Source organism: Penicillium solitum (genome assembly GCF_028829755.1).
Source record: "Penicillium solitum strain IBT 25940 chromosome Unknown utg000008l_segment0_segment0, whole genome shotgun sequence".
Taxonomy (NCBI): Eukaryota; Fungi; Ascomycota; class Eurotiomycetes; order Eurotiales; family Aspergillaceae; genus Penicillium; species Penicillium solitum.
The window spans coordinates 3,667,671-3,690,507 of record NW_027072127.1 but is presented as its reverse complement, the minus strand read 5'-3'; the positions used below and the strand labels follow the sequence as shown (position 1 = coordinate 3,690,507).

Genomic DNA, 22,837 nt, shown 5'->3' with positions numbered 1-22,837 from the left:
TTCGCAGGGTCAAAATCCAATCAAATGTCCTCGATCATAAATCAAGGCAAACCATCATCCCAGCATGAAACATAACAAGAAGAAATTTGAGGAAAGCATATTAATTTTGGGGGGAAATTCAAAACGTTTAGCCACTCTCCACTGTTTGTTTATGCCTGTCCATCCCTGTCAGGGGGGTCCCCTGAACTGTGCAATGAAAAACTTTTCTTCAAGTACATGTACATGCATATATGCACAGACGCCCGCGCCACATTCAGGACCACCTTAGTCGCGTTTTGAACGGTCAGCAAAGATCTGTTGTCAATTGTCAACATGACCCATGCAAGCAGCACTAAAGCGAGAGTGCATCCGGGACCTTCTAGGATCGGCCCGAGGTACCAAAAAAAGAAAATCCGGCCTCCCCGAGCCACTCAGAGCTGCATGAATGGGGTCCAATGTTAGGTTTTAGGTTCAATGCTCTCAGGTGGGCTGGCTGGCTGAGCGATCTTTGTGTCAAGAACAGAAAATGCGGGGATTTAGGCCACTGCGAGCGATTGGATCCTACGCTATTGCGAGGAGGCAATGCCACCATCGTTGTCGAGCAGGCCGGCCTCCTTGGCGAGCTCGTAGAATTGGCCGCCACTCTTGATCAGCTCTGCAGGTGTGTCGAATTCAGCCACTCGCCCCTTGTCCAGAACGATGATCCGATCGGAGTCAATGATCGTGTTAATGCGATGCGCAATCGTGATGATAGTCCGGTCAGAGAAGATGCTGCTGCGCAGGGTACGCTGCAGCAGCGCATCCGTCTCCACATCAACTGCAGCCTATCGCCATGGTTAGCTGAAAACTGTCATTTTAAAAGCAAAGACAGAACTATCTTACGGTTGCCTCGTCTAGAACAAGGATATTGCTAGGAGTCAAAAGAGCGCGGGCGAGAGATACCAGCTGGCGCTGGCCTTGACTCAAGTTGGACCCTGCAATAATGTGTTAGGGGACTGGATGCCTTCGGTAAATGTTTAAATGCAGTTACTTACCTCCTTCCTGGATCTGAGCATCCAGTTGTCCGTCCATCCTCGAGACATGGTCCTTCAATCTCGCGTGATCTATTTATTGCACACCGGTTAGTCGCTGGTCGGCGATAAATGGAATAGGATTCAGGTTAGACCAACCTATAACGCTCCAAAGCTCGGTGTCGTCGTGGACATGTCGGGGATCCAAGTTGTCACGCAAAGTGCCTTCGAACATGGCGGGATCTTGAGGAATGATAGCGAGGCGTCCACGAAGATCAGTCAAACCAATTGTAGACACATCGAGCCCATCAATACTAAATTCTTGTTAGCCTAGAGCAGAGGAAAGAGGTGACAGTATTATCTTGTTACCTGATGTTTCCTTCAACGCCCTCGATAATCCGGAAGAGAGCCAGCGTGAGCGAACTCTTTCCGGCGCCCGTTCGGCCAACAACACCGATCTTCTCCTTAGGCTTGATGTTGAGACTAATATCCTTGAGCACGAGGTCAAGCCCAGGGCGATAGCGGGTGCTGTAGTTATTGAACTCCACTGCACCTTGGGCCGGCCAGCCGATGGCAGGGCGACGCTTGAAGATGACCTCGGGTGCCTCGCTCGGGAGATTGGCGTACTCGAGAACTCGCTCAACGGACACGATGTTGGTCTCAACCTCGACAGTCTGGCGGACAATCCAGTTTAGAGACTGCGTGATCTGGAGAGCATATGACATGGCCAAACCGACCATGCCCGGCGAAAGCTTACTGCCCGTCGCAACAGACGTAATCGCAAGTCCAGCAGATGCAAGAATAATGATTGAACCAATGAACTCCAGTCGAACGGCGAGCCAGCGATTGGAACTGATGGATGGGAAGTAAGCCCGGAGGTTAGCATCCATGCGCCATTCGTTCTCAAGGGCGAACCGATTCTCCTGTCGGTAAGCACGGATGGTCGAGATGCCGCCCAGGGATTCCTGGAAGTGAGCGTAGATCGGGCTTCGAGTGACGCTGTCCAGACGCTTCAACTCGCGGGAGGTACTCAGGTAGTACCTCTGGTAGCTAAGGTAGATATAACCCAAAGGAATGACGAATAGCAAGAAAGCCGGGGTGGTTGCCGAAATGACAATCATAGTGAAAAATGCACGGGCAGAGTTTGCGAACAACATGTTGAAAGTGCGAGCAAGTACCTCATCGACTCTGTAAATGTCACTAGAGAAGCGGTTGAGAATGCGGCCAGATGGTGTGGTTTCAAAGAAGCTCATGGGGGAGCGGAAGATAGCAAATGCCATCCGCTCATGAAGTTTTCGAGATGCTTCGATGGAGCAGAAAATCCACAGGATCAAGTTCTGCACAATGACCAAGAGAGATGATCCCAGGCCAAGCGCCAAATAGACACCAATGAACTTGCCAACTTGATCATTGGTCCCATGGGCTTCGTTCCACTCGGTCCAGCGCTTCAACCAGAAGTTGCCCACCACCTGAGCAGTCTGGGCAGCCATCATGGCAAACAAATAAACCGCAACTGCCACGACATTGCTGTCTTTTGCGTATTGACCGTAAACACCCCATTTCACCTTGCCTTGCTCGGAAACTTCTTGGGTCTGCTTGCTCTTGAGAACGTTTTCCTCATCTCCAAACTTGCGTCGGGCACCTTGCCAGCTCACAGTGCTCGCACGGCGCAAGGTGACGGTACTGGTCCGTCTACGGGCCTCACCGCCTCCTCCTGCCCTGATGGGAATAAGATCGCCAAGTTGTTCCGCATCCTCGCTGTCCGACGCACCACCGTTCTGGATGATGGTGGTTGTGACTGAGCTTTCTAGGCTAGCGAGGTCTTCAGAGCCACTAGCAGTACCTTCATCGTCCGAGTCAACCATCGTAGAGCGAACGAGATTGGAAATCTCTCCCTTCATGGCCATCAGTTGTTCATAGGTTCCTTCCTCGATGATGGTCTTGTCCCGCAGCAGGCCGATAAAGTCAGCCTCCTTGAGCACAGTAATGGCGTTTGTCGCAAGAATTCTGGTCTTGCCACCGAGGATACCGGTTTTGCCGAGCACTCTGTTGATGATGTGACGTCCAACATGCTGATCAACTGCCGAGAGAATGTCATCCAGGAGATAGATATCAGCACGCGCATAAACAGCTCTGGCGAGTGTCAACCGTGCCTTTTGTCCTCCCGAAAGAGAAATGCCACGTTCTCCGACTTCGGTCTGGTCACCATCAGGCAAGTTCTTGAAGTCGGCGACCAAAGCACAGGCTTCAACTGTAAGGTCATAGAATGAGGGGTCCCATCGGTGTCCAAATACGATGTTTTCTCGGACACTAGCATTCATAACCCACGGCGCTTGGGCGACGTACGCGATCCGACCACGTACGACCACCTCTCCCTGGTTCTTCCACAGATCGCCTAGCAATGACTGGAGAAGAGAAGATTTTCCAGCGCCAACTCGGCCAACAATACAGGTGAGCTCTCCCTTGCGTGCACTGAGATCGATGTTTTCCAACACAGTCTCCCCACTATGACGGTTCCAAGTAAACGAGGCATCACGAACACGGACAGACTCGTCACCGGGGTGCGCCACCGGATCTTGGAGGACAACGGCATCAGTCTGTAGCTCCTCCGCGGTGAAGTATTCTACCAATCGCGTCACGGCCACGGAAGATTCGATAATGGATGTAATCACCATAGGCAAGATAGAAAGCGGGAATGTGAGCAAGTTGAACAACGTCAAGGCGGGGAACACAATCTCGGTAGTCAAGGGTTTATCATTCGTCAACACAAAGACAGTAAATGTGGAGCAGGATACGAGGAAAGGGGTAGACTGCCAAGTGAAGTTGGCAATAGATTGAGTGGCTCCAATTTTGCGGAGCGTGTTCAGCTCGAGGTCGTTTCTGATATGGCTGAGTTTGTTCATGAAAGCCGTGTTCCAGGCGTAGAGCTTGATACTCTTGATGTTGTTCAGAATCTCAGTCATTAATCGGGTCCTCGAGTCCTTGTTCTTCATTTGGATGATCTGCAACTTCTTCATCATTCGAGCAATGACACCATTCAGAGGAATCATGAGAATCATAACTCCGATACCGGCAAACATGCTCGCCCCGAGAAGTTGGTAAAGGGAAGCCATGCACAGGGTGATTTGGAAAGGCGCGGAGATAAGCTGAGTGCCGAACTGGGTCAAATCTGCAAGGCGCTGCTGATCGACTGCCATGTGGTTGACAATATCACCGGTCGTCTTTGCCGAGCGCCCTTCGTTTGATAGTTTCAGAGACTTAGCATAAATCATAGCAGTCAAGGATGATTTGACTCTCATGCCAGTGTCGAAAGCGCGCTGGAAATACTGATGGAGGAAACTGGTCTGGCAGACAGAAACAACAAACATGGACAAGGCGATGGCGACACCCCTGATAACAGGCTGCGGGTCCGGGCCTCGATACGAATCAATAAAGGCAATGAGAAGTCGTAGGAGTTGCGGTTGCACAAAGGCAAGAGTATCGCTTCCGGATTTGATTATCGCACCACGCACATAGGGGGCACCGAAAGCCTTGAAGAGCGCTATCCACAGAGATGGCTTCTTTTTTTCAAGCTGTTCATCCCATGCCTTCTTCAGGGCATTGCCCGTGGCTCGGGTGGTATCGCGATTGCGGAGATTCCAGAGGTCATCTTGAGTCAAGTAGTTTTTGTATCCGTATTTCATCATCGGGGTCATCCAACCGAAGGTGAGAACCGAGAAAACATCGGCATAATTGTAGGGACACTCATCCTCGTCTCCCAGCGCATCGTAGGCGCTTTGCTTCTTGGGGACGAAATATTCTAGCACAAATTCAAAGAGTGCTAGTCCCAAGCTGACATTGAAGCAGACAAAGTAAGGTAGCTGGTCGATGTATCCCTTCCGCGAAATCAGGGACCGGAGTTTGACCGCGTATGCGATGATGAAGAAAAGCCAGTAAAATAGGACAACCCCATTGGGCTGTCTACTCCGCCAATGTTCCAAATATTGCACTGATGTTATCACTCCCAGCGAAATGATCGTCAGGACGGAGGACCAAAAGCGAAAATCGGCCCAGAAGCGTTTAGGGTCTGATTCGACTTGGACCGCAGCTTGGAGGGCGGTAACGACAATGATAGCGGCGAGAACGGCCTATGATGACCAAAATACCAGTCAGTACATTATAAATGACGTCCATGGGTGTGCGAGGGTGTCCGGCATGTACTAACCAACTTGGTGTAGAAGTGCCAATTCTTCGATACAGGCTGTGGAATCCGCTTCCTCAGTAACAGCCACAAGGCACCCAGTCCGCTCAGCGTACCCCAGACTGCCACTACTGCCACAATTGCGTCAAGAAAGCATGGCGTCAGATCGAATCTCAATGAGCTGACAGGGCCCCAGCCCTCGCTATCTGTACAGAAAGGCTGTCGCCGAGAATCAAGTGCCGATCCAAGGGAATGCAAGAGGTGCCCCGGGCGGGACGCCTCTAGGACCACCTGGGATTGGCCATCCAGCATTTTTCTTAGTGACTTCGTCCCAGTATTCCTTTCTATGCACAAGCAAGAAAAGATACGTCGGAGAACAACCTCAGAAGAAAGAACGGGGGTCGGTGCAAGTGCTAGGCTGCTTACAAAAGCAAGCACGGGCGGATCCACTTTACAATGGAGAAATCCCGAGTTTGCGGCTGCTTACAATCTGAGCATGCTCATTCCAACTTCCATATGAAGTCCGACTTATTACATCATATATGTACATATGGAGGCAGGGTTGTCCGCAGTTCTTGCATGAAATTTGCGTAACATAAATTAACTGCCTATGTAGGTATCTCTTCCTATCGCCTCTCAATCCCGAATACGGGTTCTTCCAAGACATTTTCACGTGACCGGAACGACGTAATCCTCGGTGATAAGCGCACTAAGACCGATGCGGCTATTTCGGCTTATCGGGTTTGTATTCCGACTTTGGAAGGCTGATGGACTTCTAGGGCTGTTTATAACACTGGTTATTAATGAAATCAATATTGATTTGTTTATTCTATACTGTATACGTGATAATGTAGAATGATTTTATGTCTTTTTCTTCGACAAATAGACAAATAAACAAATAGTTAAGTTATAGCAAAATATATTTATTCATTGGTGGTATATATTATTTCCGGATTTCAATATTTTTCCGTAGCAAGTTCCTCGATGACCTTAATTATCTCTTCGTTCCCTGAGGTACGTGCATGTTCAGCTGCACTACCCCAGCTTCCTCTTATATACGGGTCTGCCCCATGCTCTAACAACCACTTGACCCGCTCAACCGCTCCTGCCATCACCGCATGCACAATCGCGTACTGTGGGACCATATGTCGCGACTCTTCTCTCTGATTAACATCAGCCCCACGATCAACCAATAGTGCCATTATTGGAATCCTGCTGGTATCAGATTCTCGGCTCGGTACCGCACGCCCAGCACGCGGATTCGCACCGGGAGAACGAGCCCCGGCAGCATAGTGTAGTGGTACACCGTTCTGGATCTTAGCCCCTGCATCTAGAATCATACGCACAGCCTCAACCCCTCCACGAACTGCGGCCGCCTCGAGTGCAGCACATGATGAAGTATCTGGCCCACCACGCCTGTCATGGGTGGTTTTCTGCACACCAAGGTTGGGATTGGCTCCATGGTCGATGAACCAACGAAGAAGAGGGAGGCTGTTGACAGTCCGAGGGAGCAGGGTGCTACCATAGTAACCTGGGGTGTTGGGAGTCCATCCATGCTGGGTAAAGAGCTCAAAGAGGGCAATTTGCTGTTCCAAAGTTACGAAGAAGATATTGCTTGGGGTTTCGCGAACAATTGGTGCACCACTAACGAGGAGATAACGAACAATCTCAATATTACCAGAGCGTAGGGCACGTGTAAGACCATGGTGAAGAAAAGCAGGAGTGAGATTTTTAGATGAGACAATGGACTGAATGATTGAGAGGGGCCCGTGCTGACAGGCGGATTCGAAGGGTCCGAAGAAGGCGGGAACTAGACCAACCGATTTAGGATTTTCACCGATGAAGATAATATCAGCCCGCTCCAGCATGGGCAGGTCATCATATTTGGACCCCATTGTCCCTGACTGAGGCTGCATTTGCTGCCCTGAAAGAGTGCCACTGGTTCTCTTAGCAGTTATCATCTGCATTCGATGTCGACGTGCATTTAGAATTAGCTGCTGTTGACGTTGCTGTTGGGAAGACATGTTGCCCGAATCCATGGTAAATCCTCGTCTTCTATATATTATATTATATTCTGTCCAAGTTGAGAGATTGAGGGTATGGCTGTTTGCCAAAGAGACAGACGTTGTGATCATGGTCATGTGACAGCCTAAATAAATACAATTACTGACCAATCAAGTTCACATAAAAAGTAAACATCATGTTAATTGGACCCGTAGGAATAACCATCCTTAGTGTCGATACCGATTAGAGGAAATCCGAGATGGACTCCTGGCATACGAACGGCTTCATACAGAAGGGTGCTAAGAGCTAAAGCTATGACGACCCAAAAAGTAGAAGACTGTAGGATGTTGATCAATAGTTCAAAAATCCGACTTTCTGGAAGCCGAGGTTGTATGGTAGCCAATCTCGCCCTAGGTTTGGCCAAACACTTCCTACCACCATGAGATATAGACTAAACACCCCACAACAGACTATTAGCAACTACATAGAGACAATATGCTGAAGTTACACGATATTGCAGCAATCAAATATCTTTTGAACTGAAAAAATAGAAAAAATACATGTTCAAAATGGTAAATAGTTATCATCGAATAAGCCTATCATCTGCTGATTGAAAGAAAACCAGCGTCTAAGCCACGGTTCTTCTGCCCAGTTGTTTCCTTCCGTAGTTCGATTCTGCTCAATGGCTTCCACGCTCGGCTGGACTGATGACATCAAAGGATCGACGTTCTCTGTGTGGTGGGCAGTTAAATATGTCGTGTGCGGCTGTAGCCCAAGAGCGCTCAAATGTGCGTCCACCTCACTTCGGAGTTGTAATTGCTCCTCTTCCATCCGAGAGGACGGTGATCCTAGTTCGGTGTAGCGCAACGCCACGCTATACAATACCCCAAAGAGATGATGGTGTTTGGCAATTGCATTGGAATGTTGGCAGGCGCACTCAATAGATTTGAGGAAGGCGTACATTCGATCCAAATCTCCCTTGTCCCTTGTTTCGATTGTATGACAGAACATGACAATGAAAGGAACAAATGGTGTGAACAAAATGGTCCTGAAAGCACAAATATCAGTATAAAGTACAAAAATACTGACAATATACAAGCCTAAGCTCCATCCACACATACCAGTTGATATATTCTGATAGTAGTAACGACGAAGCTTGCATTCCAAAGCCGCGGATAAATACCTGATGGGATTCAAGCGCACATCTAGCAGAGGTAATGCAATCTAGGCCGAAAGTCGTCCCGGAATTAGGCTCTGGGGGCATAGCTCGGTAGATTAGTGTTAGCATTGAAAGGCGCAGAACTTCGTCAGATGCAGAGATCAAGTGGATCTGCTCTCGTTCACATTCGTCCCCACTTGATTGAGCCCAGAGTTGCTAAATTGTTAAATTCATTAGTTAACGTCTCCCGCCAAAAATAAACAAGAACAGGTGGGCAAACATTTGTGTCACGCGCCTCTGCACAATATCTATAGAGCTCCTGCGATAGCTCTAGTGCTCGATGAGTCCGGGTATCTTCTGTCACACGAAGGGCATCTGCCGAGTAAAGCTGCTCGTAGATCCTGCCAGCTAAGCCAGCCAGATTTACTATCTGGTAGGCATAGCAAATAGCGTGGGACTCCGGCATTTCTAGACCTTCGAGCGAAAGAGCTGTAATATCGCAGTTCGTTATAATAGAAGAACGCCCGAGTCGGACAGATAAATTCTTTTCAAAGAAATAAACTGCCCAAAAGAGCAATCGCTTGCGATCTGACTTATGTGAAGAATCATCTGAACTATCCGAGTGAGTGTGGAATCCAAGGGAATGTGAGCATTGGTACGCTGTCCCCACCAAGACCCAGGCTAGGGACGTATTGGATATATTGATGGCATAGACAATCTAGAGCTCTATGTTAGTATAAAGGGAGAATCCGGGACGAGAGGTAACAACGTACACCTAGGATAAGAGCTAGAACCATTTCGTAGCTAGGTTTCACATAGAGAGTAAGCTTTGAAAGCGCCGTCTCCAGGTTCGTTTGACACATAAAGACCAGTTTATTATGCTCATTATAGGCCTCAGTTTCATTCTGCCCGATAACCCTGTCAGAGGCCAGACCTGTATATTATATTAGTTCGACTTTTATATCGTCGAGAAATCGACGTGCTCACAATTTAAAGTTGCGTTCACAATGATAAACTCTGCATCGGAGTAATCAGAAGAAAAGTAAACCTTCAAACATAGATCTGACAGACTTCCTGGGCTCAGCAAATAGCATAACCCACGGAATATAAAACTCTTTTTGTCTGTACAAAAGCAATCAGTATATAGGGATACACAAATAGTTGTGAAGAGTACCTTCGGCTTCTCGTAAGAGTTGGACAGCGGCTCTCAATGGGGGCATATCATATTGCTCATGATTTGGGGAGGTTGTCGCATGTACCAAGGGGAATAAAGGCTTTGACGAAAAACGGTGGTCGTCGGATGCATTTTTAATGTGGTGTAGCGTGTCTAGTAGTTGGCCAATTTCATGGTTATCTTGTCCTGGGGGTTGACTCGAGCCGACGACGTAGTGCGCAAAATCAATAGCAAACGCTGAATGAGCTTTTAGTGAAGACTGTCCTTCACATATCGTTACTTGGTTTGTGATTTCATTTGGACGCGCCCCGACTCGATTGCTGGACGATTGAGCATTTATAGCAATTACCTCCGAGGTAGGTGAGCCCACAGGCATGCTTCGTGATGGCATATCCTGCGATGCTAAAGCAGAATCCAAATTATCTTGGTGGTTGAGAGAGATGCCCATCGATCCTACTGAATTGTCTGTGATAAGCGATTCGACAAGACGATTCAGTCGACTGAGCTTTTTGTCGATAAGATCAATCTTCTCTTCACTAGAGACTAGAATTAGCATACGACACTACATCATTCGATATGTTTGAGCTTACTATTGAGATGATATCAAAACTCGTGAACTCTTCTGTCTAGTAGCACGGTTGGATGCCTTGCAGTCTGATCCCACGCATCGGCAATTTGAACAAGGGAACGTCTTGTCGCAACGTATCTGATAATATAAGTTAGAAACTGCGACATATAATAAATATAGTAGACCAATTTCTGACTTTTCGTTTGCGACATCGATCACACTTAGAAGTTAGTTTCCATATCAACTTGCTAAATGTGTGGAGCTCCTACTGCCCGTCCCGGATGTAGGGAAGTATCATCCTCGGAGTGCTCGGAGTTCCCAGACATTTTTCACAGAAAATTGAACAATAGTAGCAAAAATATGTGTAAGTAAAACTCGAGAAAGTTGTGGACAAAGGATTTGTGGCCGACTAGAAAGTCTTCCTGTCTGTCGGTGCCCGCGGATCCCGCGGAGTCCGTGGGCCCCGTGGAGCCCACCCTCTGTCGCCTAGGAAATATCGTGAGGTGGACAACTTATCACAGGGAAAATCTGGTGCTTGTAGATGCGTGTAGAACACATATTCTCTACTCTAGTCATTGCTGCATTCAATTCTTTGGTCCAACTCAAAACTCAATTGACCCTATCGGCAGTGCTGGGGATCAGGTGTATTCTTGTCATCTTTATTCTACTCCATATTTAAGCTCATCCTTGGGACCAATTCCTTACTTGTTAAGACGGGGCTGTCAATATAGACTCTTCATTTTGACTTTAATGGCATACCCTTTATCGTCAAAAACTGACTGAACTGTCTATAAACCAAAGCGAAAAGCCCACTAGCCATTTATTGATAGGAAGTCGCATTTCTAACAATGCTCACAATACAATTGTATCTAAGCACAGGCAAACAAGCTTTGTTGTCATTGTCTCCAATAGCAACTCTGCAGGCAGCTCTTTCAGCATGATAGCCTAGTCCCTATCATATAATTACCCTTTGAGTATCAGTAACACTAGGAACATATTTTGCCCTTTACCCTCACAAAGCCTTCTCCCGCCACTTCTTCCATTAGAACCAAAAGTATGGAATTCAAAAGTTACATTGTTTGAACAGTAAGAGCAACACACTTGCTTCATTACCGAGGGAGACATCATCAGCAAGTATCAACACTGGGAACATTGTTTCCTCCACCACAACACTACTACCTAGCTTGGGTAGCAAGTCCACAGGTTTCTCTATCTTAGAATTTACCATATTTCTGCAGTGGAGGGATTCTAGTCGCGGCTACGAGAGGTGAGGAACATTAGCATATTCTATAATCACCGAATCTTGCAAACCTCTGACAGCACTTATCCTAACAGGGGTATCATACTTTTTCCTAATAAATCTTTCACCAGTTACAAGCAATATCACAAGCCCCGAATCAGCATTGAATTTGTCTGCTGTATTCCCCCACATTACAGTCCCCGACTCCACTCGGATAATTAACCCTTCATCAAGTCAAAGTGCTTAGAGTGAGACTGAAGATCTCACATCTGGTCTAGGTGGTTTTTTATCGTCTCCTCGGAATGTGGTGCAAAGAAAAAGAGAGGTTTAATGGGATCCTTTGGAGACATCACAGCCACATGGTCCTGTCTCGACGAGAGGTTAGAGCTCATTCCAGATAACATCGATACGGATGATACCGAAGCCATTAATGGCACCCTGGAGGATCTCATAACTGACAATTCCACTATTTCCACAACAACCTGCTCACCCTCAAGTACCGCTACCAATATTGGATACTCCGACACTTGGTCAACAGCCGCAGTTCCCAGCCTCACCCCAACAAGTGATACTCAAATACCATATCCTTCCGATACCCGGGAAAGATTAAGCTCTATGAGCATATATCCTCTGAGCAGTGCCAGCATTGGAGTAGCGACCACGATCGAGAATTGTCACTTGATCTCAACTGATATTACCACTACTTTGCTAGCTGAGAGTTGTGGGACTGCTACAAGCAGTGGGGTCGCAAGTTCTACACAGCCTGCATCCGAGGCAAGTATTTCTAGCGGTCAAGATGAGAGAATGATGATCAGTTTGTTGATCGCATATAATTTCCAGGATGCTTCCCCTCCTTACAGCAGCTACGTCAAGAGGTTGGCGCCAATTTGGATTGACCAGTTTGGATCAGTGTCAGCACAATGGTTTGACTATCCATCATTTGGTCCCTCAGCCGTAGGAGTGAAGGGAATTTATGGATGCACAGCAGTGATCATAGCATCCGAAAAGGGTGTGTACATTGCACATATTTGGGAGAGCCCGGTGTTCGTTAACCAGGATTTCAATCCAACCGATGAAAACTTGTTCATGATAACTGCGTTCGATTCCCTCCGAGACGGAACCGTATATGCACAAAGTGTAACTAGCCTGATTGGGACTGATCAGAGCCCGGGTGTCTTGAATGCAATCTACGCACCCAAGGTCTTCGTCCTCACACCCTTCGCCACAGATTGGGATCGACGGAACTTTGGCATTTCCACCACACTCAGATATCAAACGCGTGCCCAAGAGCTCGCGCAAAAGATAGCAAGCATTGTTCCCGGCTCCGGTGGAAATGGCATCACCCTGGGTTATAAACGTACGAGTCAGCAGGAATCGAGTCAGGAACCAGGCATTGCAGGAAGAGCCATTTTGGAAATTGATCCTTCTTACACATGGCTCACTACACCCTACGACTCAAAATTTATGGGCCTCCAAATTGGTCGTTGGCGTCTGTGGGTGGAGGATCAGTTGATTATTTACCAAGATTTTTGGCTTCCTCATATTACGGCTCCTGGGGGCATCTTTCGACAAGATATTGGCTAATGAGACAGACGTACGCCAACTCATTTAGGAGCTACTCCTATTATTAATATTTTTTCATGGTTTTCTAGTGCCTAGACTGTAAATTCGCCAACACTCCAATATTAGCATTCCATCATGCATCCTGAGCTCTCCACTTTGGACTATATCCCGAGACTTACTGTTTTTGATACCCCGGCTCTGGTAACTCTAGTATGAATATTCTTCGGATTCGAGGAGTGTAACTAATTTCGCGGCCTACCGAAGCTTACATATCTTCTACCTTGCAAAATTTTGCAACATTTATTTCCCAGTTCTTCGTCAGATTCAGTCTCATATTCAATATGGGAACCGGAAAATTCAAATTGGAGAGAATATGGTTGATCCAAACTGTATTAACAGACCATCCAAAGGCGGATTCAACATGGGTATATACTTGTACAGCATACGAATTAGATATAGTATAGATAGTTATATCCAAACAATGCAATTACAATATCGTCGGATATAGTCGCCAGTCTTTAGCTATGTCGATATCGACCACTCTTCGCATATTATACCCTAATTGTATATTAATTTTCTTTTTTAAAGCATTCCATGCAACACTCATCTTTGATTTAGACAATAGGAATGCAAAACCAGATTGAGGTGTCTGCCTGACCATTATCGTTCTGTCACTAGCCTCGTCGCCTGTATAGAAAGGGAGACGGTAGCAGCAGATGTCGACCTAAGGAGATCAAGGGTCCTATCTCAATGACCATATAGATGTTCTATCAAGTGGCTTTTTAAATAGGCAACTGATCTAGGAAATTTAGAACGTTTAATGGCTTTTAATTGCGGTAAAAAGAGAAACATGGGGCGGACCGCTCCAATTGGTATGTGGGCACAGAAAATTTTGGAATAAGTACTACGAACTAGATCAATTACCTCATTTGTTTTAGAAAAAAAGAAAGCTAGTTAATATCTATAATATGAACCTCTAAATGGTCATTGAGTTAGACTCCTTGTGCTGACATCAAGTGAAGAGAAGGAATCGGAATATGCAGAGAAGTAGATGGGAGTGACGTCATAATATATAATCTTATCATCAAATCATGTGATCACAACAGGCGCCAGAAAAAAAGAGGACAAAAAACGTAAAGCGTATACAAAGTAGATAGCTATACATATGTAGGGCTAGAGAAAAGAAGGATTGTCACAAATGATGCTCTATGAAGCCGTAGGGCACAGAAAAGAGTGTCAATGGGTGTAATTTCCTAATCGGGAGGCCGACTCGTTGATATTTGCGAGCACGGCCCACCTGGACACAAGCCTTAGAATTACTCATGGAAAAAGAACGTTCTCGAGATCCTAAATGAGGCTGAGCAAACTTCAAAATATGACTCAAAATCTTTGCAGATTCAGCATCTAGATATAAAAGCAGCGGCGAAGCGCGTATAGTCCACATAGTGCCCGCATTGCTCTTAGGCGGTAAGAGCCCATTTATCAGCGTCATTGGAGGGGTACCACGATCTCAATACACATTCTTCGCCCAGCCCATCATGGTCGACACGACTCAAATGGAGGAGCTCCTGAAAAGGCCTCTCTATGGTACGCTTCCGAAACCCCATATCGTCGTTGATCCATTCCGCTGATCTTTCCAGTGTACGATCTGCCGCCAGAACTTCTTGCAAGCTTAACGGCCAAGACCGCAAGCCAACCTGTCGCCGAACAAGAGCCCGAACCCTCTTCGATAGACCTCGAACTAGCGGCGCAGGACTCTGCGATCGCAACCTCCAACCTATGCTCCCTCTGCAAGGTCTCTTACAACAGTGTACAGGAACAGCGCAGCCATGTCCGTTCGGACCATCACCGGTATAATATAAAAGCCCAGCTGCGGGGGAATGCACCTCTAGAGGAAATCGAATTTTCGAAGGCAATCGGAGAGCTAGACGAGTCTATATCTGGTTCTGAGTCCTCGGAGACAGAGGAGGAGGATGCAGAGGGGGCCGCGGGTACAACGTTGTCCGCCCTGCTGAAAAAGCAGGCCAAGCTATCCCACCCGAATGAAGATCCGGAAATGACTGAGACACCACTCACTCCGAAGCACCCCGTATTCTGGCTGTCTAGCTCGGGATTGCCATCGAACAAGTCCCTAGGCGTTTACAGAGCCATTTTCTCAAACGCCGAGCAGGACGAGCCCGCCCACCTGGTTGATACTCTGCGACGAAAGCAGCTTGCGCCAGTCAAAGCGCGCACCAACAAGGCAAGCAACGTGCCAGATCCCGCTGCTTCGGGCCCGCACATTTTCATGTGCATGATCGGCGGTGGCCACTTTGCGGCTATGTTGGTTTCGCTAGCGCCGGAGATCCACCGAAAACAAGGAGGAGTTGAAGACAGACAGGCTCGGGTCATTGCGCATAAAACGTTCCACCGATACACTACGCGGCGAAAGCAGGGTGGCTCGCAATCTGCAAGTGATGCGTCGCGCGGTGCTGCCCACTCAGCAGGTTCAAGTCTGCGCCGGTACAACGAGGCTGCACTTGAGAAGGATATCAGAGAGGTGTTATCAGACTGGCGAGAGATGATTGACACAGCCGAGCTATTGTTCGTCCGAGCTACGGGAAAGACAAATCGAAAGACTCTTTTCGGCCAATATGACGGACAGGTCCTCAGGCAGAACGATCCCCGTATACGGGGGTTCCCCTTCAATACTCGCCGTGCGACTCAAGGGGAGCTCATGCGGTCCTTCAAGGAGTTGACCCGAATGAAGGTCAGCGAGGTGGACCAAGCCGCACTGGCTGCGGCTGAAGCCAAGCGACGAGAGGAGGAATCAAAACCATCTACGCCTGTCCCAAAACCGCAACCACAGAAGCCGAAGCTCTCAAAAGAAGAGGAAGCTGCCTTGTTGCACACATCCCAACTGCAGGCACTCATCCGCCGCTCAAAGGTTCCCGCCCTCATGTCCTATATCACAAATAACTCCATACCTCCTTCTTTCATCTTTACGCCCGCCGACTCGCCACAAAACTTCCGCTGCCCCACACCCCTCCATCTCGCCGCAAATCTCGATGCACCAGCCGTAGTCACGGCCCTCCTCACAAAAGCTGGATCTGATCCAACGGCAGTAAATAACGAAGGCAGAACTTCATTCGAACTCACCGGTGACCGAGCCACGCGCGACGCCTTCCGCATTGCTCGCCACGATCTCGGCGAGTCAAAATGGGACTGGGAAGCAGCCAAGGTTCCATCAGCGGTCTCCAAAGCTGACGCTGAAAGTCGGGCTGAGAAAGAACGCAAAGCTGCCGAGGAAGAAGAATCCACCCGGCGTAAAGCTAGCTTGGATCGCCTGAAACGCGAAGAGGCTGAGAAGGCAGCGCGGCCGAGAACGACTAAATCTGGCGGTCGTACTGTGGGCGCTGTTGAGAAGTCTGCAGCCGAAAGGAGAGATGAGGAGACTAGAGGCATGACGCCTGAGATGAGGATGCGATTGGAGAGAGAGCGTAGAGCGAGGGCTGCGGAGGAGCGCTTCAAGAGAATGCAAGGTCAATGAGGTTTTGTTGGATACCCTTTGAGCATTGAAGTTTTGGCGGCGTGACTATCGCCATGAAATCCCATTCCTAAGTAGATATTGGCTGTGGGTTTACCATGGGCGAAGAAAATATCATCTATTTTTAGCATATCGTTCTCTTCCTCGTCATTGTTTTGTCTAGAAAGCTATAAGCCTGGGAATTTTTTACTTTGAAGCAAGCATAAAACAGGGCTAAAAGCTTGAGAGCTAAGATGGTTAGTATCATCGGGGATAATCCTCGGCAAAGCGAGAAGATACTTCATCGCCACTCAATAGCCATCCCTAGGAAGTAAGTTACACAGGCAATAGTTCTTGAACCTTCGAGTATGTAGCGCACGACCCACAGAGGGACAGGAGGGGGCAAGAGAAGGTAATAATAGTTATTACTTGGACCACACGGATAAGGATAGGATAGGATAGGAGGGCTTCCACCGTCTATTGGCCACTATGTATCTAGGGCCCAGTTAGTGTGCCCACTTCTACTTGAGTAGCCTCTTTATTCTTATCCCTATGTCTCGGGTAGGGTTAGCAGTCATCAAAAAGAATAGCGGATCCTTATCGTGTGACTGTGAGAGTAGGGCAGGGGGAGGGAGAAGAGGGGGAACTCAATACAGAAATGGGGGGTGCTGATCGGTAGCGAGCCTGGAGAGATGGTCTCACTTTCACGCTAATGGGTGGTCGAGCAATGGGGAGGATGATTGTACACATGACTCGGTGTAGATGGCCTAGGTTTACAAGACGACCTCGAGTGCTGTGAACCAGGCTCTTCTTTGATAGCCATTAAATTACTAGAGAGACCGTAACATCAAGTCGGATTCTATAGGCCCTCCTCTTTTGGAATGGGTCCGGTACCTGTCTGGGGCGACGGAATAGAACACAGCCCCTAGACCCGATAGCAACTTCCTGTCAGCTGTAATAGTATTCCCACCAAAAAGACAAGAAAAGCAATAGTGTATGGAGTAAAAGATCCGGGGCTTAGAGGAGTGATCGCCAGCGGAATCACACATTTTGGCCCCAGAAAGCAAGACAGGGCGAGAGTGACGTTGCAAGAGAACTACCATATTGAGCGATGTCTGAGATGATGAGGCCATAAGGTGAACCTGTGAAACCTTAGTATGTTGCTTTCTGAGCTCCAAGGCGGAACCTAGAGGGGCAAGTAGTATCCCAGCCACATTAGGGCTTGCAGACCAAAGGAATGTGGAGATGATCGACATCAGGGCCCGTGGGAAGGGGTTTATGTCTTGCATGAACGCCACAGGATCTTGCAGGAGAAGCTTAAATAGCATCCATCCATGGATATGAGAGGGAAACGTTAGAAATTAAAAACTTTGATCTATTCTAGATTTGGTGTTAATTGCCCTGCACTATTGATGTTTTCCCAGTGCCCTAACTTCCTGAAGCCTAACTTTGTGTGAGCGAATGACTCCGGGGGATAATTCTATCTCGGGCTACCCCTTGCATTAGATTGGACTTTGATCAGTGGCTGGGAGCACGGGTCTTGGAATGGAGGGTAGTAGCTACGGGGTACTTTGAAGGCTCTCCACTCGGTATTGTAGACGCGACTCAGTCCGTCATGGATCTAGCGGCGCTGTCAGCCTTTCTAGTTAAGCTGGGTTTCAAGGAGCAGACCTCCCTTTGCACTTGCCAGGAACGAAATATTATTTACCAACTATTCGTACATCGTAATTAGTGTAGTAATGAATCGATGTGTTATGTATCTGTAGCAGACTTGTCGGCCCGCAGTGTGCAGCCAGTCTGCACCCCACAATGTGGTAGATGCAGAGCACTGCAGACACTGCAAGATAATGCAGGCAGTATCTTTGCACGAGTTGGGCTGAGTACTCCCCCCTGTAAGGAGAAGCAAGGGCAGTCAGATTTCTTACAGTACAGTATAGAAAATGCCCCGAGTGGGATGACCGTCATTGATCCTACAGGGCACATGGCATTCTAAGCATTGACCCACGAGTACTCCGTAGTGGTCCGTTTATTCACACATACATGCTGTAACCCATTGGTACTACATAGTAGAGTATACTTCATACAACACATTAGGGCTCAAAAGTCTTGGCGCGTCACGTCGCGTTACGCGAAACGCGCGACGCGTCAACGCGTTGAAAATTATGAATGCCACAATTCAACCATTCCATCAGGATATTTACAAGGTCTAAGAGTAGGATCATAGTCCAGTGTTCGAAGGTCCTATAGTCCTAGAATCCTAGAGGGCTGGCATGGCAGGGAATAAGTCTCCTAGGCTGGTGAAGGGTAGAAGCCTTTGGTAGGAGAACAGTAGAAAGGGAACCTCACCCTCTTTCAGATCATTATTAAAACGCGACATCCCCCAGTGGCAAAGATGGAGATCAGGAGATCAAAAAAATAGATCATATAGCGCGTCTAACCTCTAGGGCCGTGCTCAGATACTTGGTATGCAGCCACCATTGACATTGCAATACAATACAATCACTGGCATGATCTTCAAGAAAATTCAAAGAAGCTCGAGGGTCGATCTGTTACCCAAATAGGAAATGTAATTGGAAAAAAGTGTCTCAGGGGTGCCTCGTGCCTGTTGCCCTCTCTTTGTATGCGCCTTGCATGTAATCCCTCTTGTCCTAGACTCCTTAGTATACTGTTTCACTGGAAGTTCTACACTTCCAAGTCCTTGAGTAGATACAAGTATAATAGAAAGGTAGCAAGGCCTTCATTCCTGGTTCTATCTAGTATTCCTATTATCACTCCTATCATCACTTTCGTTGACCCTTTCTGAGACCTTTCTCATACACTCCATTCTTTTTCAACAGTTTCAACAGTTTCAAGTATTTCATTGTACTTTTGAACTTCGAATCTGAAATCAAGAATAGATCACATTCTTTGACCTAAAATAAACCTGACGTTACACGGGAGATCATTCGCTTGACCGTTTGCGGCCCCAATTTTCTTTTTATCGGCCTTTCCCCTCCAACTTCTTCTCCCCTACAACTCACCCAAAACATTCATATCACCAACTTGCTGTCGCATCCCCCGGAAAAGGTGCAAATCGAAGCGCATTTCAACGACAAGATCATCCATTCATTTTCGCATCCTCAACTCCCTTGTCGCGCATCGCAACCGCCTCCGGCGCAATCGCACCCTACCCACAAATCGCGCGACCGCGCAACAACTCGTTGACTCTCTCTCTCTCTCTTTGATATCATTCATCTTCAACCAACTTCAAATCGCTCAAACCGCGCAATTAAATATATATCTACAATCATGCTTCTCCCATCCGCCCTCCCATGCGAAGTGCGCCGGTCGTCTCGCTTCACTCCAAGTCGCCAATTCTCAACTCCTCCACCATCCGACACAGGATTTCCATCAGGCAACGGTCTCCTCGGCACTTGCCGCGCACTACAGTCTCTACTCAACAGATCACCCACGCCTGCATCACGATCAGTGAAATCCCAACGCCTCCAGAGCCCCCTCCCCTTCAACACACCCCGTCGCTCGCCGCGATCGCAAAAGACCGCGCGCCCAGTCTCTCCTAGACAAACACCACCACCCAGAACCGCCGCTCTCTCACCACCCCCTCCTCCATCCGCACCCGCGCGCAGCGCAAACAAGCGCCGCCGCGACATTTTCGATGACGATGACAGCGACGCGGAGATGAGTCGCCCGCGCAACCGCTTCGCGACTCCCAAACGCCGCCGTCACGTTCCCTACAATATGCCTCTCGGTCTTTCTTCCACAGACTTTTACTCTCTACACTCTCCTCCTGTCACCCAATCTCCTCCCTCTCCTCCTCGTCGTCAGATGGATTATGACATCCCGGCTGGCTCACCCGTCAACCCAGACGCGCCTCTGCCCTCTATCGAGGTGACAGAGGAACAAACCCCTTCGGCTCCACAAGACTGGACCCCGCAAGAAGACCAACGCCTTCTCGAGCTGGTCCTTGAGAAATTTAGCCTCTCCCAACAAGAATGGGATGAGTGCGCGCGCCAAATGGGCCGCAGCCACGTCGGGCCTAGGTGGCAGTCCCTCGTTGGTGAGGGTCGTGTCGGCCTGCGCCCGCGTCGCCGTTGAATATTGCTTCTGGCAATTATTACCGTCTTTTATTAATGTATTATATGATCTCTGTACCACCCTGTGACCGACTCTATTCCCATTGGCCTTACTTGGCTTGATTTCTTTGTCAAAACACCCCTGTATTATCATACCTTCTTGTATTTGTGAGATTTGTTTATTTTCTTTTCGGTTTGTTATCTACTGACCAGCACAAATTGCTTGTTTTCTTTTGCTTTTTCCGGTGTTGTGAGTTCCGTTCTACTCGGGCTATGTGAATATGCTACTGTTTCTTTTTTTTTCCTGCTCATATACTGTTCTTTCTGTGTGACTTACTCTTCCACACCTGCTGTTTGTTTGGGAATTGTACTACTATCTACTACTACCAACTTGACTTATATTTTTTCATTATCAATTACTCCCAACTATAAGAAAGTAGACGTATATTTTGACTATCGCTCAATGCATGCTAGTTACAATCGTCTCATCGTATTTATATTGTTTTTGACCAACCGGCTCTCTCGACTCAGTTGGTAGGGCCAACCTTTTAGCTGACCCTATGAGGCCTGGGATGGATATGCCTGGAGCAGAGTGAAAACCTGCTATTATGCAACTTCGAATTTTTGCCATGGTTCTGAATACCCTTAAGGCTCAACCTCAAACTCACCTACAAGCATATATTCAAGGTACGGGAAATGAGGAATTGGATATTTGTGAAAAATCCAGTATGTATATGGCTCCATCCAACGCCAGACACCAATTGTGCTGCGCAAAGTAAAATTAACATGAAACTGGACTCAGGTCCATTGATATCAACACTGCTCGTAGGAATTCTCTCCCACGCGAACCAAAATCACCTCGAAATTTCGAGAATGATCAGAATCTAAATGAAGCGATATGAGTTAGCGACAAAAGCCATAACACCAGCGGAAAGGTAAAACACATACCGAATCTCATAGCTCCCTGCGCGAGTCATGTAGCGCACCCACTTGACAGAGCTATAGTTATTCTTCTCAAAGACCTTAAGATAGCGCACCAGCAAACCAGAAGAGGTAAACATGAGCAAACTAAACGAAAGACTCAACGGCGGACGACTCCAAGCCTTCTGATGCGTCATAGTTGTAAGCGTTGCCTCCGCATTAAGCACGTACTCCGACTGTCCGGAGAAACGCGCAATCTTCCAGACAATATTGTTCTGCTCCGGCTCATACTTGGCGCGGCCCTGGCTCGTGCGCTCCGTAGTCTTGGCAGTATTAAGCGGCGTGGGGATACGAATAACCACATTTGTAGCGAAGAGCTTGGAGCTGTAATTGGCTTTGATAGCAACACTGTATTCGACCTTTGTGGTACCGATCTCGCGCACAATTGGGTGCACCTTGAATGGCAAGTTGACGTTCTCTGTGGCGCGGTAGCGCATCAGCTCGAACTCGCCGTCCGGCGGCACGAAGGAGATGATGCGGTCTGCGTCGAAACGGCCCAGCTTCACGCACTGGTGAAACTGGCAGTCTTCCAGCGTGACGGAGCCTGCCGCAGCGCGCGTGGTCTTTGATGTGCTGAGTCCGTTGCCGCCGCCGGGGTTATTCATGTTGCTGGAGGTCTCGCCGGTGTCTAGAAGGAGACGGTCGTTCAGGCCGAATTTGCATTCGGGCGTGCCGGTTAGGTAGGCGCGCATGACGATCTGGCCGTTGACATCGGCGCGGAGGACGGTACCTGTTGCGGACATCAGGAGGTTGACGTCTTCGATTACGTCGACGAAGGCTTCGTTTTTGCGGTATTTTATGTCGGAGCGGCGCCAGGAGATAGCGCCTGTTGCTTGTTGGGTGATTCGGGAGGAGTCTGTTGGGTTGCTGGTGATGGCGGATTTGACGCCTTCGGTTGTGATGTACATTTTCAGGGTATCTGGATCGGTGTTCTGGGGGTATCCAAAATCGAGGATTTCTGTATCATCAATCGTTAGGGTCTTCTTGTAGGGAATTGGGCCCTTTCCATCTCTTACCATCGAGCAGTTCGTAAATCAGGACGAAATTGTTCTTCACGGCCTCCTCGTCGAGTTTCCCGAAATAGCTCTTGCCCAGCATGACCAGCCGGTAGAGGAACTCGAAGACCAGCGCGGCATTGGCATTGCTCTTGGTCACAGCTACCAAATAGATGTTTTCGTGCTTGACATGGCTGAAGGTCGTTGAGCCCAAGGTCAGGATCGGCGAGCGCACCTGGGGATTGGAGATGACTTGAATGCGGAAGATGTCGGCTAGTCGCGGACGGCAGTCGCTGCGGAAGGCGCGAAAAATGAGGTTTTCGCCCTTCTGGTTAAATATGAGAATCCCTGAGAGCATATTGTTGTGATTAGTCGAATTGCTCCTGGGAATGGAAGTTGGAGAGCT

General features: G+C 48.1%; 7 protein-coding genes across 7 annotated transcripts; 3 read left to right on the top strand and 4 right to left on the bottom strand.

Moving 5' to 3' along the window:
* Nucleotides 1-545: 545 nt before the first annotated feature.
* Nucleotides 546-5,481, bottom strand: N7455_010688 (ATP-binding cassette glutathione S-conjugate transporter YCF1; the record flags this gene model as incomplete). The annotated part of the gene is made up of 6 exons (XM_040952922.2): nucleotides 546-803; nucleotides 862-953; nucleotides 1,014-1,082; nucleotides 1,149-1,303; nucleotides 1,359-5,116; nucleotides 5,194-5,481. 6 exons carry the CDS (start codon nucleotides 5,479-5,481, stop codon nucleotides 546-548), a joined length of 4,620 nt encoding a protein of 1,539 aa, XP_040816623.2.
* Nucleotides 5,482-6,125: 644 nt separating this feature from the next.
* On the bottom strand, nucleotides 6,126-7,208 carry N7455_010687 (ankyrin repeat domain-containing protein; the record flags this gene model as incomplete). The annotated part of the gene is made up of 1 exon (XM_040953073.2): nucleotides 6,126-7,208. The coding sequence occupies one exon, from the start codon at nucleotides 7,206-7,208 to the stop codon at nucleotides 6,126-6,128; it is 1,083 nt and encodes a 360-aa protein (XP_040816512.2).
* Nucleotides 7,209-7,737: 529 nt separating this feature from the next.
* On the bottom strand, nucleotides 7,738-10,041 carry N7455_010686 (fungal specific transcription factor domain-containing protein; the record flags this gene model as incomplete). Its single annotated transcript, XM_065606501.1, has 6 exons — nucleotides 7,738-8,221; nucleotides 8,295-8,548; nucleotides 8,613-9,050; nucleotides 9,106-9,266; nucleotides 9,320-9,454; nucleotides 9,507-10,041. Coding segments are annotated over 6 exons (2,007 nt in total), but the record flags the coding sequence as incomplete, so codon positions are not given.
* A 1,603-nt stretch (nucleotides 10,042-11,644) lies between these two features.
* N7455_010685 (uncharacterized protein) lies at nucleotides 11,645-12,898 on the top strand (the record flags this gene model as incomplete). Its single annotated transcript, XM_040953125.2, has 1 exon — nucleotides 11,645-12,898. One exon carries the CDS (start codon nucleotides 11,645-11,647, stop codon nucleotides 12,896-12,898), a length of 1,254 nt encoding a protein of 417 aa, XP_040816466.2.
* A 1,517-nt stretch (nucleotides 12,899-14,415) lies between these two features.
* N7455_010684 (putative C2H2 finger and ankyrin domain protein) lies at nucleotides 14,416-16,406 on the top strand (the record flags this gene model as incomplete). The annotated part of the gene is made up of 2 exons (XM_040953016.2): nucleotides 14,416-14,464; nucleotides 14,518-16,406. 2 exons carry the CDS (start codon nucleotides 14,416-14,418, stop codon nucleotides 16,404-16,406), a joined length of 1,938 nt encoding a protein of 645 aa, XP_040816588.2.
* A 3,264-nt stretch (nucleotides 16,407-19,670) lies between these two features.
* N7455_010683 (uncharacterized protein) lies at nucleotides 19,671-20,477 on the top strand (the record flags this gene model as incomplete). Its single annotated transcript, XM_040953178.2, has 1 exon — nucleotides 19,671-20,477. The coding sequence occupies one exon, from the start codon at nucleotides 19,671-19,673 to the stop codon at nucleotides 20,475-20,477; it is 807 nt and encodes a 268-aa protein (XP_040816440.1).
* A 669-nt stretch (nucleotides 20,478-21,146) lies between these two features.
* Nucleotides 21,147-22,789, bottom strand: N7455_010682 (AP-2 complex subunit mu; the record flags this gene model as incomplete). Its single annotated transcript, XM_040953172.2, has 3 exons — nucleotides 21,147-21,339; nucleotides 21,404-22,394; nucleotides 22,453-22,789. The coding sequence occupies 3 exons, from the start codon at nucleotides 22,787-22,789 to the stop codon at nucleotides 21,333-21,335; spliced, it is 1,335 nt and encodes a 444-aa protein (XP_040816464.2). The 3' UTR covers nucleotides 21,147-21,332.
* Nucleotides 22,790-22,837: the final 48 nt, after the last annotated feature.